Genomic DNA, 16,978 nt, shown 5'->3' with positions numbered 1-16,978 from the left:
CATTTTGAAAAAGCATATCTTATTCAAAAATAATCCTAGAATTTTTTATAATACACCATTTTAAAGTAAACAGAATAAGCTTTCTTTTTTATTATAATTTAATATATACCTAAATGTAGAAAAAAAAGTTATAATGGGAAATTTAAAAAATAATCGTAAAAATATAAAAACTCCTTAAAAGTATAAAGTCTTGAAAAAGATAACCTCTTTAAAAGAAGTCGTACAACATTATACAGTGGAACATTTTAAAGGTAATTGATTTCTATTCCTCTTACATGTACCATTGCATATGCCTATAGTTACGTAGAAAAAAGTTACAGAACAATATTTGCGAAATAACAAGGAAAATTTTGAGTGGCAAACTTTGAAAAATCATATTTCGAAAACTTTAAATCCTAATGACCTCTACCAAACGTCATTTTAAAGAAAAAATGTGTAAGTTTTTTTTCTGTGAAGCTATGTCTATACCTATATCCCCGTGGACAAAAGATATGGGACAAAAAACAAAATTTCTTTCTTTTGGGTTTCTTTGTGCTTTTTCTTTTGAATATATTTTTGTAAAAAAAGTATCTTCGACTTTAAAAAGTTATATTTAGATAGTAAATTTAACCAGGAACAATTTTTATGTGGACGTATTTGTACCAAAAGTGCATAGAACTCACCCTAATGTAACCTGTGCCCAGGGTCTAATTCACCCATTTCTCAAAAACGCACCCTTTTAAATGGTAGCACTCCGCGGTTTTTTCATATATAGAGATTTATTGACAATATGAAATAATAAAACCTCGTTAACGTTGTAGTTCCTTTCTATAGTACATAATCAATAGCCTATTAGTGACTTTTCTCTAAAAATGACAGTTTTTGTCATATAAGCGACATTTGTTTTTTAATTGCTAATCAAGCATGCGCGACACTATTTTCCACCGACAGTATGGTGCAAATGAAAGGAATAAATTCGTTACTTCGTAAACCGGCGACTTTAAGGAAAAATCCCGAAACGGGTCGATTTTTATTTTTAAGTTATGATATTGTGGCATATATGGTATACTAGTGACGTCATCCGTCTGGGCGTGATGACGTAAACGATAATTTTTTTAAATGAGAATAGGGGTCGTGTGGTAGCTCATTTGAAATGTTCTTCAATTCTCTATTCAGTAATGTAAACATTTACATAATTATTTATACAGAGTGTCCTTCTACATACTTCTTTTTTTTTTGTCAAATAATTTAATTTAATAAAAAAATTTTAGACACCCGCTATAAATAATTATGTAAATGTTTATATTACTGAATAGAGAATTGAAGAACCTTTCAAATGAGCTAGCACACGACCTCTATTCTCATTTAAAAAAAGCATCGATTACATCATCAGGTCCAGATGGATGACGTCATACCATATATGCCACAATATCATAACTTAAAAATAAAAATCGACCTATTTCGGGATTTTTTCTTAAAGTCGCCGGTTTACGAAATAATGAATTTATTCCTTTCATTTGCACCATACTGTCGGTGGAAAATAGTGTCGCGGACGCTTGATTAGCAATTAAAAAACAAAGGAGTTTTGAACATTGTATTGCAAAAAACTCTTCGGGATTTCATCAATCGATCTTTATATAATATCTACCTGCCTTGGCAACATTCAAATTTTCAGTTTTTCACATAGATTTTAAGGGTTAAAAATGGCCGATTTCGCAATTTTTCAATTTTTAATCGCTTATATGTCAAAAACTATCATTTTTAGAGAAAACTCACTAAGGACCTTTTCTGTTTGGAATGATCCAGAAAACCTATAAAACCTTTTTTCCATGCAAAAAAAATAATTTTAGGAAAAAAACAAAAAAAAACGTTTAAAAAATTTTTGACCACCTTTTGGCCCTGGCAACATGCAAATTTGTTAAAAGGAGTCCTTTTTGAGTAAGACTGTGCAAAAAATCCGAATTAGAATATTTTTTCTAGCGGATGCGCAGTGGCTTTCTGGACTATGTGTATTTGTTATGAGGATGTATTTGTTTGAGTAAGTTTATGCAAAAAAATCGAATCAGAATAATTTACCTAACGGGGACGACGTTACAGGCTGTACTAATAAGTAGTTGAAACATTCAAAACAAAGAGACGCACCCTCATCAAAAATGCAAGATTATACTCGTATAAATTGTATAATCTACTTTTACTAACAAGAGTTAGGAATAGTCAACTTCAACTAGTAAAAGTTGATTTAAATTTTTCAAATCAACTTTACTGCTCGTTTCAGTTGGAGTTGACTCGAACTAGGAAAAGTCAACTCTAACTGAGAATCAACATGAACTGTAACATATACATCCTTTGGATTTTCATTTATTATGTAAGACATTTAGTCAATAATTAAAGGTTTTGACCTTTGTATTTTTGGGTGGCTCAGCATGTCATGCCTGTAACAACACTGATGATGCTCTTTTTAGAGCGAAAACGTTCACACGAGCAAATTTGTGTCAAATACAACGTACAACATAATTTTTTATTGATGTGGATCCGGCTTTAGGACTCTCAAATTTTCGTGAAAATCGATGGAGGTTCATCGAAATCGAAGGTAATAGTTGAGTTTTACCTTCATACACTGTACTATAATGGAACAAAATACATTAGTTCTGCTTCCAAAGCTATATAACAAGCTACATAAATGTTCTCGTTCCAGCTATGATCATGAAAGCAAGATCGATGGCGATTCCAATGGAGCCGAAAGAGTTTTTAGTGGATCATCCGTTCGTTATTTTGTTACAACATGGAAATCGGGGAGAATCGCATCAAATTTTGTTCAATGGACGTATTTATAACCCCTTGGAATCTTGATTTTTTGACAATCACTAAAAATTTATTATTACTTTATACTATTATTTATAATACTTTATTATTATTGTTATGGTTAGAGTATGTTATAGATTTAGCGAGTATGAGTAATATGTATATGTATTAGAGATCACTTAGTATTTCCTGAGCAATAAAAAAATAATTTTTTATATCTACAATTTTACTTATTCATAAAGCCTTATTAATAAAAATTGAGCAACTATTTTTTTTAAGAACATGTTTTCACAGATCCAGTAATTGGACGTAAAGAACATATGAGTCGCCAGTATTTTACGTTTTTAAGGAAATACACAAGACACAAATAAAACTGTTCAGGCTTATCCAGAACTTCAAGCTTCTATAGATAGACTACCCTTGTCATATCTTCTTGTTGGAATCAGTTCTTAAATCATTCACTATAACCACATTCAAAGATAATAGTGTAAACTAGCAGAAGCGCACATTAGGTCAATTTACGGCAATCTTATTTATTTGTAATTGAGGGTATTATGAAACTAGGCGCATACTGTCCGGTTTGCTAATGTTTTTAGCAACTTATATTTAAAGGCAGTAATCAGTAAGAAGACCAATAAATCAAATTGACATATTTTTCGTTCATTTCTAACAGGCACAATTTACGATTATGGAAATTGTCCCACCAATATTAATTTAAGGGAAGTAACAGCTTCCAAAATTCTGTCGCAGACATATTGTAATGGGTCGTAGGTAGAGCAGTTTTCGGAAAATCTCCGAAATAATAATCCCTACAACTATATTTTATAGATTGTAGATAAATGGGTCGTTTGACATCGTAGACCTTTCCATACTGCCGCCACCTGAAAGATTTTTTAAGTAGAACTGAAATAATTAAACAACCTTTTCCTGGTTGTACTCCCATGTGCGCTCGCTGTACCTTTAACGGTCCTTTCTGGAATTCATCGTGGTTTTTGTTTGTTTGTTCCTGGTTTGTTCTTATTCTGTCATGCATAATTTACAGAATTAGTGACCACGACCCAGCTTGAATGATTCCACGAATGATCTGAGACCCGTATAAGAATGCAAGATCTTACGGCCTCGTGGAGGATACCCCCATTATTATAAAGGCGATTTCTCAGCAAGACATTTCCTTATGGTATCAGCACCAATGGGTGTTCAATTTTAAACATCAAAATGTAATAAAAACTTTAAAAATGCTTGCTCGGGTTCAAAAAAATTAAATTAACCCCCAATGGACGTTGAAATATTCCATATTCCATAGATAGATCGTATTACAAATGAAGAAATGTTTTGAAGAATGAACTAAGAATAGAAAATAATGCGAACAGTGAAAAAGAGAAAACTAGAGGGATTTGATCATATAATGACGGAATATAAATGGTCAAACATTGGATAGATATGCAATGCTACGACTAACAAAAGAAGGGAAATAGAAATTGCAAGCTCAGTGTTGGAAGAGGGAGTAGGTATTTACTAATTTATAAATTTAAGACGGTGATTTAATATGAGTTTCACCCAATGATTCAGGACAGGTGTGTATAAAGTTAAAACGGGAGACAGCGCAGAACGGCGCAGAAAGTTTAATAAAGTCATGGTCCATTAAGTGCTGTAGTACCGTGATAATGATAATGATTGTGATAACGATAGGAGAAGAAACCTTAAGAAGAAGTGCCTCTGCATTTTGAATTATATGTATTTTGTATCAAAGCTATCCTAGTTCGGTTTTGTTGGACAGCTTAGGCATAAGAACTTATATACACTGGATCAGGGGTGGGCAAAAGCCGGCCCGCGGGCCGGTCCGGCCCTTTTGCTTACTTCATACGGTCTGTTGAAAAATTCTTCTTCGTCAAATTGCTTTGTCTAAATGCTTTAAAATGACACGTTAATTATTCGCTCCGTGCATGACTGACGCCACACCTAGCGTAGTCTCCTGAAATTTTTGGCGAATACAATTTGACGTTAAACATATGATACACATATGGCATATTTGACGTTAATGTAATATTTTTATTTACCTACCACTTTTGATAAATTCATTATACTAGTTCGAGTGTCAAATAAACATCAAATTAAAAAACGGTTATTTGGAAGTTCTCTGAAGAAAATATCAATTTTACGGGTTTTTCTTCACTTTTTCGTTATAGTTTAGTTGTCGGTGTTAACAGTAATTAAGTGTACATCGAAAGAAATTAGGCAGTGTGAATTATTATTACCAGATTTTAACATTAGCTGGGTCTATTGAACTATTACTTTTGTGGTCAGTGGTGTCATGGTGCGGGAACGCGTGGGAACGCCGTTCCCGCACTGGTTAAGAAAAGAAAAAAAGTAATAGAAAATTTAGGTTTTGTAAACAAAAATTAGCAGTGCGTTCCGGCACTGCGTTCCCGCACTGCTAATTTTGCCATGACACCACTGTTTGTGGTGTATGTGTAACACAAAATGGAAATAAATGATGATAGGAATATACCACCATATCGGGAAAGGAAGGAAAGTCAGTATGAAAATATAAAAATAAATAATAAAAATCAAAACGGCAATAATAAGGTAAGTGAAATATCTATTGAAAAAAATTATTATTCAATCATTATTCGCCAAATTTGTCATATTTCGCCGTTACGGGCACTGGCATAGTTTCGTGTATCCCCACCATGATCACGCAGGGAGCCCATAACATAATTTGCGTAAAAAAATTCTTTACAGGGCAATACAGGAAAAAAACGCCGCCAATAAGATGGGCGGGTGCACAGCGTACGTTCACGGTATAGTCTTCCGGCCCGAGAGATATTTTGACAATGTCATTTTGGCCCGCGCTTAAAAGTTTTTACCCACCCCTGCACTGGATGTTTTCTATTTATGTGTTGAAATATGGCATACCTATATGCACAACAAATCAAGAAAAATTAATTTGAACAAAAATAAATATATATGAAGGTAGTAAAATGCGTGTGCTCAATTTTTGTTCACAAGGCTAAAATTAAAATTGAAGATCAACAAAACTGCTACAGCTGCCCAAGTTGAACCGAATTACACCTACAATCATCAATAATAATAAATTAATATATTTTTAGAATCATTTTATACGGTCTTCCAGAATCCATATTTGCACTATATAAATCTATAACCCTATTTATAAAATCGCAAATATCTGTTGTTACTGTACTTCTTCTTCTGGTATCAGATGTCTTCATATTTCATAACTTTGTGTACGCTTTACGAGTACAATCTTAGTTTTATCCAACTTCGTTTCTTCTATTTATCTTTTCACATAATTTTTAAATTATAGTATTACTCGTATTTCTTCTATATCTCTCTTGTCCTTATGTATTACTTTTAAATGTTGATGAGAATAATAAATAACTTGCAAAAGAAACTTAATGTTTACGGATATTTCGTAGAATCTATAATGCTAGAACTGGCTGTAAGTTTGCTATTTAGAATGAAGGGTGTTAACAAACACTTATCAAACAAGAAAACTGCAATGTTTCCCCATCTTATGGCATGCATACGACTTTAATAGTATATGTATTTGATAAGCAACTCCTTTGAAGTAGCTATTGTTTCTTTAGTAATCGATGAAATCGATAAAATATAATTAATATATTTGAATTAACTAAGTAACAACCATACTTACTAGAGAAAAACATGATATTATGGAAATAAAAAAAATATTGGCAAGCGGAAGTAAAGCTTTGGGAGCGTGGCATACAGATGAAGTCCAAAAGCACAACAAATGCGCTAATGCCTTTGTCACTGAAAATGATAAACGTCAAAATTCATAGTTAACAAAGTATCAAAGATATGCCGTATTGTTTATCCTTGTTTAACTTATTGTAGTTTCTATGAACCAGCGGTTTAATTTTGCGATACTAGTTTCGGTAAGTAAAAAAGAAATCTAGTATAATAAATTATTCGTGAATTATTAGAATCTATTCGTTATTAGAATCTATGGAAATTAATAAATTGAAAAATACATATATAATTATGAATGAACAACTCGAGACAAACAGCTCCCCACTCCTCAACATCTTCAGTTAAAGACTTTAAAAAGGCAAACACATAGTAAACTAGTAAACTAAATCACTCGAGAAAGGCACTCTGCCGAAACATCTGTAGTCACATAGTTATAATAAATTTTGTGGAAGTATAGAAAACAAACGTTTTCAGTGTTTTATTGTTAGATAAAATGAACTTCCATCAAGTAACGGTCGAATCCATCAATTATTCGTGAATAATTTCATGGATGTGCAAAGATATAATGGAAGAACTATATAAATCATGGTGATGGCCATTGAAAGAAGGAGAAAAAGAAAGAAGTGACTCGTGGAGCCTAGAATTATTCAAAAAATACAAACACGAAGAGTACCTAAGCTCTTCGTGTTTAAGATATATTCGTAAGTTATGATTTGCCTGTAGGAGGACACCTCAAATATGTACAAAAAAGGCATTTATAGGAGAGAAAAAGATTATCAGGCATTCTAATTTTGCCATCAAATATGTTTTGTTGTATTTTTATCTGGTGTAACTAAACGAGACCATTAATTTAAGTTCTTCCGTAAAAATTATAAATCGTTAAATCTGGATACTTTGGTGCCTAAACAATTAAACTGGTTCATTTGATCTATATCTCCCGTTAATTATTATCTACAAAATTACGAAGAAATTGAATAAAATGCAATTCTTCCGAATATTTAAACTAAAATTTAAAGGGAGAGTATTTTTAAAAGTAGAGGTAGGTACTCTTGAGTATTTCCTGAGCTTTGGTAATTTTTTTCATGAGTATTATCAATAACATTGTGCCAAATGATAAAGGACTTCATATTTATTAAAAAATTTTCGTTATTAACAACGCTGTTTAAAATACCAGTTATTTGGTCAAAAAATCGAAACGTTGAAAGGCAAGAATGTGTAAAAGTAATCTTCAAAATGGGTCACTTAATACTACATTTAAAAAAATCGTATTTCATGTTATACGATCAGGTAAACTGTAATAAACAAATATAAAGGCTATTGCTTGAAGTAAAACTGTTTTTCATCCCTTTTTTGTAACTTGTTGATCTCTAAAGAGTATGTGCCTCAAATGTTTTTAGACTGCAGTTTTCTTGTGTGAAAGACGCCCATAGACAACGTGTGTGTTTGAATTTATTAGGTAACTGACGAAACATTAAACGCTTCAAGAAGTAGCCGTTTTGAAAAATAGTAAATTACATTATTTTTCTGCCAGTTTTCTCGAATATTTTCTATAGTAACTATAATTTAATCAGTATATATTTATGTTATTTAGAATGATGTTAGATTTATGGAAATTGATGTTATATGTTTTTAATTTTATTTAAGGTGTACTTGTTACCACTGTACAATGAATGTATAACTTGAAATAAACCTCTTTTTATAAATTTCTTTATTATTTGAACATTTCTGTGCGCTTCTCGCGTACTGTTCGGGAACAGCGTGAAGAACTACATGACAAGGAATGTTCGTGGACCACCAAATAAAAAAACAAATGGATACAAAGGTTTATACAAGTTTGATTCCGATTCTTTTTCCAAACGCAAATTTATATTTTCCGGCACGTTTAAATACAAATGAAGGGTCAGGTCAGAGGGAAAACCGATGAATGTCAGTTTTTGGTCATTTTGAGATTCATGTGCAATCTGTTAGCTATAAAAGAGTACCTATGTACTATCAACCTGTGAATGGCCAAGGCCAAGGGGAGATGGGTCTAGGAAATTTGGTCGAGAACACTTCGTCGACTGAAAATTAGTCGACAACATTTGGTCGACAAACAGTTGGTCAAATGTACAAGTCGTCGACGAACATTTGTTCGAATGGATTTTTCGTCGACAAACTGTTATTTATCTTTAGGATAAAGGGATTAATGGTGACAAACGACGGATTATTGGTTTTTATTTTGTTAATTGGAATATTGTATTATATTTTTTTTGGGGTTTTGTTAAATTTTTTTTAAATCTTAATTATTTTTAAATTTAATGAAAAAATTGGGTGCGGTGTGAGAGTAGACAGCAAATATAAACCGATATTTTAATTAGTGATGTTGTACCGTTCTTCTTTTTGGTGTCGGCGCACTTGCATTTCCGGACAAGTCAAATTTGGGGGCACTTGCGGACAAGACGAAATATTGGAGATGTATATACCTACACCGTTCTTAGGCGTTAACACCCTTCGGTAGGGATCTATGGGGGAGTATCACCGAGCCGCAAGCCCTTATCCCTTGCCGTACTGCTCCCTCATAGGTCGATCAGATACCCGCATATTCCAGTCTAAGCGCCAGATTCATATTTAGAATTTTATACTGACGCGTTAGCCTTTTTGTTTTCCGGATATTGGAGATGCTAAGGTAATAAAATTGTTAGGGAATCGAGGCATTTCCGTACAATATTTTCGACTGCAATAATCAGTCAATATCAATAAAAAAAGTAAACAAATCGTGAGAATAAACTTCTCTTCACCTTTATCCAAGGCTTAGGACTGGCAATCTATAAAATATTTTTTTTATATGGTACAAAGAAAATAACTTTATATGTTGGCGTGTTTACGCCATGTAGGTATTCCCTTTAGGTCTTTGTCGACGAGAAATCCATTCGATCAAATGTTCGTCGACGAATTGTACATTCGATGAATTGTGCATTCGATCAACTGTTTGTCGACCAAATGTTGTCGACTAATTTTTCGTCGACGAAGTGTTCTCGACCAACTTTCCGACACCGAGGGGAAATAGCGATGAGAATTGCAATAAAAGGGAGAAAACGATGAACGTGTAACTTTGTTTTTCATTTTATCGAAAATGCTTACAGATAGACATTCATCGGTCTCCCCACTGACCTTTCAAATATTATATTACTAATAAATTTGTCAAAAGTACTAATAAAACTTGTGAGGAGTTAAGTGCACAATTAACTAAAAATATCAAAATGAGTCGATAGACGAAGAAAATGAGACAGTGGATCAAAAAATGAAGACATTGCATTCATCATCATTCTCTTTGCCTTATCCCTATGCGGGGTCGGCTTCCCTAATTGCATTTCTCCACACAATTCTGTCTTGGGTCATATCAATGTTAATCCCCTTTACCAACATGTCCTGCCTTATCGCCTCCCCCCAGGTCTTCTTTGGTCTTCCTCTCCTACTCCTTCCAGGAATCTGCACTTCAGCTATTCTTCGTATTGGGTGATTAACGTCTCGACGTTGAACATGACCGAAACATCTTAACCTATGCTCTCTCATTTTGGCATCAATTGGTGCCACACCTAGACTTCCCCTAATATACTCATTTCTAATTTTATCCTTCTTTGTCACTCCACTCATCCATCTAAGCATTCTCATTTCTGCCACATGCATTCGTTGTTCCTCTTTCTTTTTCACTGCCCAACATTCAGTTCCGTACATCATAGCCGGTCTTATGGCTGTTTTATAGAATTTTCCCTTCAGCTTCATTGGAATTTTTCTGTCACACAACACACCACTCGCTTCTTTCCACTTCATCCATCCAGCCCTAATTCTACTGCATGCATCTCCATCTATTTCTCCATTACTCTGTAATACCGATCCTAGGTACTTAAAACTATTGCTTTTCACAATCATTTCACCATCCAAAGATACCATTTTATTTGTAGTAGCTCCATCTTTAAATGAACATTCCAAATACTCTGTTTTTGTCCTACTAAGTTTTAAACCTTTTTCCTCCAGAGCTTGTCTCCACTGTTCCAGTTTTTGTTCTAAGTCTCTTTCACTATTTCCTACTAACACGACATCATCAGCATACATTAAGCACCATGGAATGTTACCCTGTAGTTTCGCTGTTATCTGGTCCAAAACTAATGAGAATAAATACGGACTAAGCACAGAGCCTTGGTGCAATCCTACTTTCACATGAAATTTATCAGTCTCTCCCACACCTGTCCTAACACTAGTCGTTACTCCCTCATACATATCCCTCACAATCTTTACATATTCACCAGGGACTCCTTTCTTATTGAGTGCCCACCACAGAATCTCTCGAGGAACTCTATCATATGCTTTCTCAAGATCAATGAATACCATATGAGCGTTTGTTTCTTTACTCCTGTATTTTTCCATCAACTGCCTTATAATGAAAATTGCATCTGTTGTTGATCTACCCTGCATAAAGCCAAATTGATTCTCGGATATTTCGGTCTCTTCACGTATCCGTCTGTCAATTACTCTTTCCCATATTTTCATGGTGTGGCTAAGCAGTTTTATAGCCCTGTAGTTTGTACATTGTTGTATATCTCCCTTGTTTTTGTAAACAGGTACCAGTATACTGCTTCTCCATTCGTCTGGCATTTGTCCGACTTCCATAATTCTATTAAATAGACCTGCTAGCCACCTTGTTCCTGTCTCTCCCAATGCTCTCCATACTTCCCCAGGAATATCATCTGGTCCTACCGCTTTTCCTTTCTTTATTTTTTGAAGCGCTTGAGCCACTTCCTCGTTGGTTATTTTGGTGACCATTGCTGCTACTGTCTCCGTTGACTCTACAGGCTGTCTGTCAAATTCTTCATTTAATAAGCTGTCAAAGTACTTTCTCCATCTCTTTTTGACTTCCCTTTCGTGAACTAGTATTTTATTATTTTCATCTCGGATACATCTAATCTGATTAAAAGACATTGCATTATAAAACATTATTTGTTTTTAAATAGTTAGTTTTTATAATAAATAAATGTAATTTTATAATAAAAAAAATTTAAATATTTATTTACTGTGTAACCTAACAGCATAATATTTATGATCAAAAACCCCTAAATAACGACTTTGCACTGATTTTCTATCGAATTTCCATAAAACTCCAGGGGACGATGCGCATCCTGGGCACCAGGTGCCTCCGAAACCATCACCGACAAGATATTAGTATTCAGCGATCCCAAAAACCACCGAATAACGAGTTTGCACTGATTTTGTATCGACCAAAAATCGCCATGAGACGAGGCCCTTCCTAAGTATTAGGTGCTTCAGAATCCATCGTCGTCATGAGATTCGTGATCAGCGACTCTAAAAACCCTCCGAGTAACGCTTTTGCATTGATTTTTTATCGGATTTCCATAAAACTCCAGGAGACGAGGCCTATCCTGGACATCAGGTGCTTCGGTGACTATCGCCGTCATAATATTCGTGTTCAGCGAACCCAAAAACCTCCAAGTAGTAATATTAAACTCATTTTCGTCAATTAGTTCTGAATTATAACTTTATCATTTCTCATCACTTCGAAATACATTTTCCTTGTTCAATAATGCAATTTTAATTTCATTATCATCACCTCCTTACGAATCTTACGAAGCCTCTTACGAATCGAATACAACAAGTTCAAGTTTAAGGATTTTCATTTTGACATTGAATCGGTTCTTTCGCATTTTTAGCTGTACAACCTTCAATATGGTTCATCCTAAATTGTCTTATACTTATAATTTAATTAAGTTACAGTATTAGAGCAATGTTTACAGTTGAGTCCACGAGTCTTTACCCGTGCGTCATCATTTAATTAAAGCATACGAAATAAATCGATGATAAGTCAGAAATTGAAATTTACTAAACGCAACAGCAAGTGACAGTAAGTAGCTACTGCTCGTATAACGGGTTAAAATTTGAGTTATCAAATATATGTTTCATCTCGCCAGGTATTAATGACGCACGGGTAAGACTCGTGGACTCAACTGTATGTACATCACGGCACACACGTAATACCATAAAGTTATCCTTTTTAGACCGGGATGTATCGTCGCCCCCGCTAGCGAAATTATTCCGATTCGATTTTTTTGCACAAACTTACTCCTTAGAGGTCCTTATATTATAACATATCCACAGGGTGCCGGGCGGTGCCATGGTCGAAAAATTGTTTAAACAATTTTTTTAAACAAATTGGGTCATAATTTGGGTCATTCTGTGCAAAAAAGGTCTCTTGCCGTTTTTCTCTAAAATTGATTGTTGTCGAGTTATATGCGATTAAAAATTTGAAAAATGCGAAAATGGCCATTTTTAAGGCTTAATAACTCAATTAAAAATTATTATTATGACATTCAAAAAGTGACCAAATCAATTTTCAAACCCCTTCTTCAAGGTCCTGAAGATATTTTTTTTCATTATTTTATTATAAAGCTGCTATTTTTAATTATTAACAATTATCGCTATAGTCCTACTGTATCGTTGCCCCCGTTAGTGAAACTATTTCGATTAGATTTTTTTGCACAAACTTACTCAAAAAGTGGTTCTTATAACACATCCACAGGGTGCCGTGGTCGAAAAATTCTTTACAATTTTTTTCAAACAAATTCACAAAAATATTTTTTTCATTGCGAGCGTTTTTTTTTGTATAATTTGAGTTATTCTGAGCAAAAAAGGGCTCTTGTGATTTTTCTCTAAAATTGATTGTTGTTGAGTTATATGGCCATTTTCGCATTTTTAAAATTTTAAATGGCGTGCCTATTTTAAAGCCTACTGTAGGCTTCCTAGCGAGACTAGATATTCGCTACATATGCAGTTTGACGTGGGGAAACAGATGGCGCCGATACTTGGCTTGGCGCCGATAGATGGCGAAAAAATGATAAATTTCGTATAGTGACAGTATTCTTTTCAATGTGTTCTCCGCCTTCCGCTTCCTAGTTTCTAGCTTCGTCGGTCGTTCCATTCGCCAGGGTGAAGGTTTCTTTCCGACATTGCTTTCTGGATGCCGCTTATTCAGGATTGTTTCGGCCTTCCTCTCTTCCTTATTTCCCTTGACACCCATTTTAAAATTTGTTTTTTGACAGCCTGGCGTCGTCCATTCTTTCTACATGACCATACCAGAGCAGTTGCCCCCTTTGAATTTCATCTATGTTAGTTAAGTTCACTCCCATGATAATAATATGTCTGATTTGGTCATTTTGTATTCTTTTGAGCCTTGTTTCAGTAAAATGCCATGTTTCGCATCCACAGAGCACTATACTTTCAAAGAAGGAGTTGAGGATGAGGTATTTTCTTTGATTTGAAATTTCTTTTGGCTATAGCATCGGGTTTAGGCATCCAGTCACACTTTTTCCTTTCACGATCCTTTTCTCTATCTCTTTTTCGGTGCGCCCACTCTTGTTGATTGTTCTTTCCGAATATATATATATTCCTCGCAGTTCTTAATTGTTTCGTGTTCGTTGACCAGTAGATCTTCTGCTTCATTCCCGATGCATAAGTATTGTGTTTTGTTTCTATTTACAGAAAAGCCCCACTCTTCATATGTTTGAAATAACCGTGTCGTCATGAATTCTAAATCTTCCTTGTCTGCTGCCACTACAACTTGGTCGTCCGCAAAATGTAGAGTATATCATGTTGTATCGTCGTAAGTTGGATTCCCATCCCTAAACAAGATCTTCTCCAGTGTTTTAATACTTCATTTAAATAGATCTTGAATAGTACTCGAGAGAGGCAGAATCCTTGTCGTAACCCTTTTGTGACTGGAAACTGTTATAGTACCTACCTAACATAATATATTTATGTCATGCAAAATTCAATAAAGTCGCCATCTCATGGTTAGACCCCTAGGATTATTTTTTATATTCACATGATAGCCTAATATACACTAAACGCCGTAATTTTAGAGTTTTGATCCTATAGGTTACTCTTAAAATTGAGTCGTAGGTCGTAACTGTCTCTCCATGCGATAACTTTTGAGGAAAAGTCTTAGACCTTGAAAATTGATACGTAGGTTTTTTCCTAATACAAGGAAAAACCCTATTAAAGTTGAGTACATATGACAAAATTTGCCAAAGTTACAGATAGCTCCGAATAGAGGGAAGGCAGAGTATTGAAACTTTCGTTAGGCATTCAACGTTTAATAATTTTTTGTTTAATAATTTTGTCCAGCTCTTCCATATTCCATGGTATTGATTTATTATTATAAATTTTAGCAACTAACAGTCAAAAAGTTATTTATTCCCTCCTATTCTTTACTGCATGGATCAAATTAAAAATTAATAAAAGCTTACAATAATAATTACTTATGCTTACCTCATCATCCATTTTTTAATATTCGTGGGAGTTGGAGCGCATATATCGTCTTTTTTTTCTCAGACCATACTTTCTAATGGTACAGTAGGAAAAATGAAAGAATACCCATGAACGAACATATAAAACACGCTGTATTTTCCTGTCACCGTGTCATACAAAAAATTGGCCAGCGCAAGTACATGTAATAATTATTATTACATGTACTTGCGCTGGGCAATTTTCTTTGTGACACGGTGACAGGAAAATACAGCGTGTTTTATATGTTCGTTCATGGGTATTCTTTCATTTTTCCGACTGTATATCATCTGGATTTTGCTAGGTTGTGGTTTCATCATACGCCGTTATATGCATGCTACTATGATACGTTTTAACGATATTTAAGTTTATTTGACATTTAGAAAAATCAAACGAATACACCATTGCAATGCACCATTGCAAATAAAATCAGAAATGACAAAACTGCAGAGAGGGGTTAGACAAGGAGATTATAATATATCACCCAAACTTTGACTTTTTTTTTATTCTACTTTAGCTCTACAAGATATATTTCGAACTTTCGAATGAACAAATAAAGGAGTGACGATAGACGGCGAAAACTTAAACCATCTGAGATTTGCCGATGATGTTGCACTAATAGCAAAAGACAGAGAAGAATTGCAAGAAATGCTATGAGAAATGATAGGATTAAAAATAAATCTAGTAACAACTAAATATCTAACCAACGAATCATCATCATCATCATCATCAATAGCTCGACAACACTTTTTGGGTCCTGACTTGTTCTAGGATTTTCCGGCATTCTGTTCTGTTCCTTGCTTTGTTCTTCCAGTGGGTAATCTCAAGTGTTTTCAGATCTTGTTCCATGTATCTAAGTTTGGGTCTTCCTTTTGACCTTCTCCCTACTGGTATTTGCTTCATTATATGTTTTGGTGTTTCGGTCTCCAACATTCGTTCAACATGGCCCATCCAGCGCAGACGTCCGATCTTTATGGATGTTATGTCGTCGGGTTCGTTGTATGCTGGGTATAGTTCAAAATTATATCTTCTGCGCCATACGTCATTTTCTTTCACCCCCTTATATATGTGTCTAAGGATTTTTCGTTCAAACGTACCTAATAAGTTCTCATTACTTTTCGACAATGTCCATGTCTCTGATCCATATATAAGGACCGGTTTTATCAGGGTTTTGTATATTTTGCTTTTGGTTTTTCTCGTGATGTTGTTAGATCTTAGATGTTTAATGAGTCCATTATATGTTTTATTAGCAATATGTATTCTTCTCTTAACTTCTTCGCTGAAATTGTTATCTGCGGTAACTAGTGAACCTAGATATGTAAAAAAATTTACGCTTTCGATGTTATAGTCTCCTATTGTCAGATTCTGTAGGTTTCTTTGGCCTGTCGATTTGCTGGCCTTCATGTATTTGGTTTTTATTTCATTCATATTTAGGCCACTGTTTTGTGCCGCTCTTTCTATAGCATTAAATGCTTCTATCATTTTTCTTTTGCTTCTAGCTATGATATCAACATCATCTGCAAATGCCAATATTTGTACACTTTTTGTTATTATTGTTCCTCTGGTGTTAACTTTTGACTCTTAATTATTTTCTCTAATGTGATGTTGAATAGAATACAGGATAGGGCATCTCCCTCTCGTAGGCCCGTTCTAACATGGATTGTATTTGTTAGTGCGTTTTGAATTCGAACCCTGCTTTGTACTTTAAGTGTTTCTTTTACTATATCAATGAGATGAGTGGGAATATTAAACTCTTTCAGGGCGTTGATCAGAAATTATCGATAAATACTATCATATGCATCATCTTTTGCTTCTAGCTATGATATCAACATCATCTGCAAATGCCAATATTTGTACACTTTTTCTTATTATTGCTCCTCTGGTGTTGACTTTTGACTCTCTAATTATTTTCTCTAATGTGATGTTGAATAGAATACAGGATATGGCATCTCCCTTCCGTAGGCCCGTTCTAACATGGATTGTATCTGTTAGTGCGTTTTGAATTCGAACCCTGCTTTGTTCTTTAAGTGTTTCTTTTACTATATCAATGAGATGAGTTGGAATATTAAACTCTTTCAGGGCGTTGATCAGAAATTCTCGATGAATACTATCATAGGCACTCTCAAAGTCAATG

The 16,978-nt window shown here is 34.3% G+C and overlaps 1 protein-coding gene across 2 annotated transcripts in view; it reads left to right on the top strand.

Annotated features, from left to right (window-relative positions):
• Window positions 1–2,996, top strand: part of LOC114326365 (antichymotrypsin-2) — a 211,168-nt gene extending 208,172 nt beyond the window's left edge. The window contains exon 4 of one of the 2 annotated variants that reach the window (XM_028274711.2): window positions 2,675–2,996. In XM_028274711.2, the coding sequence (XP_028130512.1) occupies window positions 2,675–2,829 (155 nt within the window). In that variant the 3' untranslated portion in view covers window positions 2,830–2,996. The remainder of the gene's footprint in view (window positions 1–2,674) is intronic. The other variant, XM_028274715.2, reaches the window with a different exon arrangement.
• Window positions 2,997–16,978: the final 13,982 nt, after the last annotated feature.

This window comes from Diabrotica virgifera, chromosome 1, assembly GCF_917563875.1.
Source record: "Diabrotica virgifera virgifera chromosome 1, PGI_DIABVI_V3a".
In the NCBI taxonomy this organism is placed as follows: domain Eukaryota; kingdom Metazoa; phylum Arthropoda; class Insecta; order Coleoptera; family Chrysomelidae; genus Diabrotica; species Diabrotica virgifera.
This window is presented reverse-complemented; position numbering and strand designations above follow the sequence as displayed.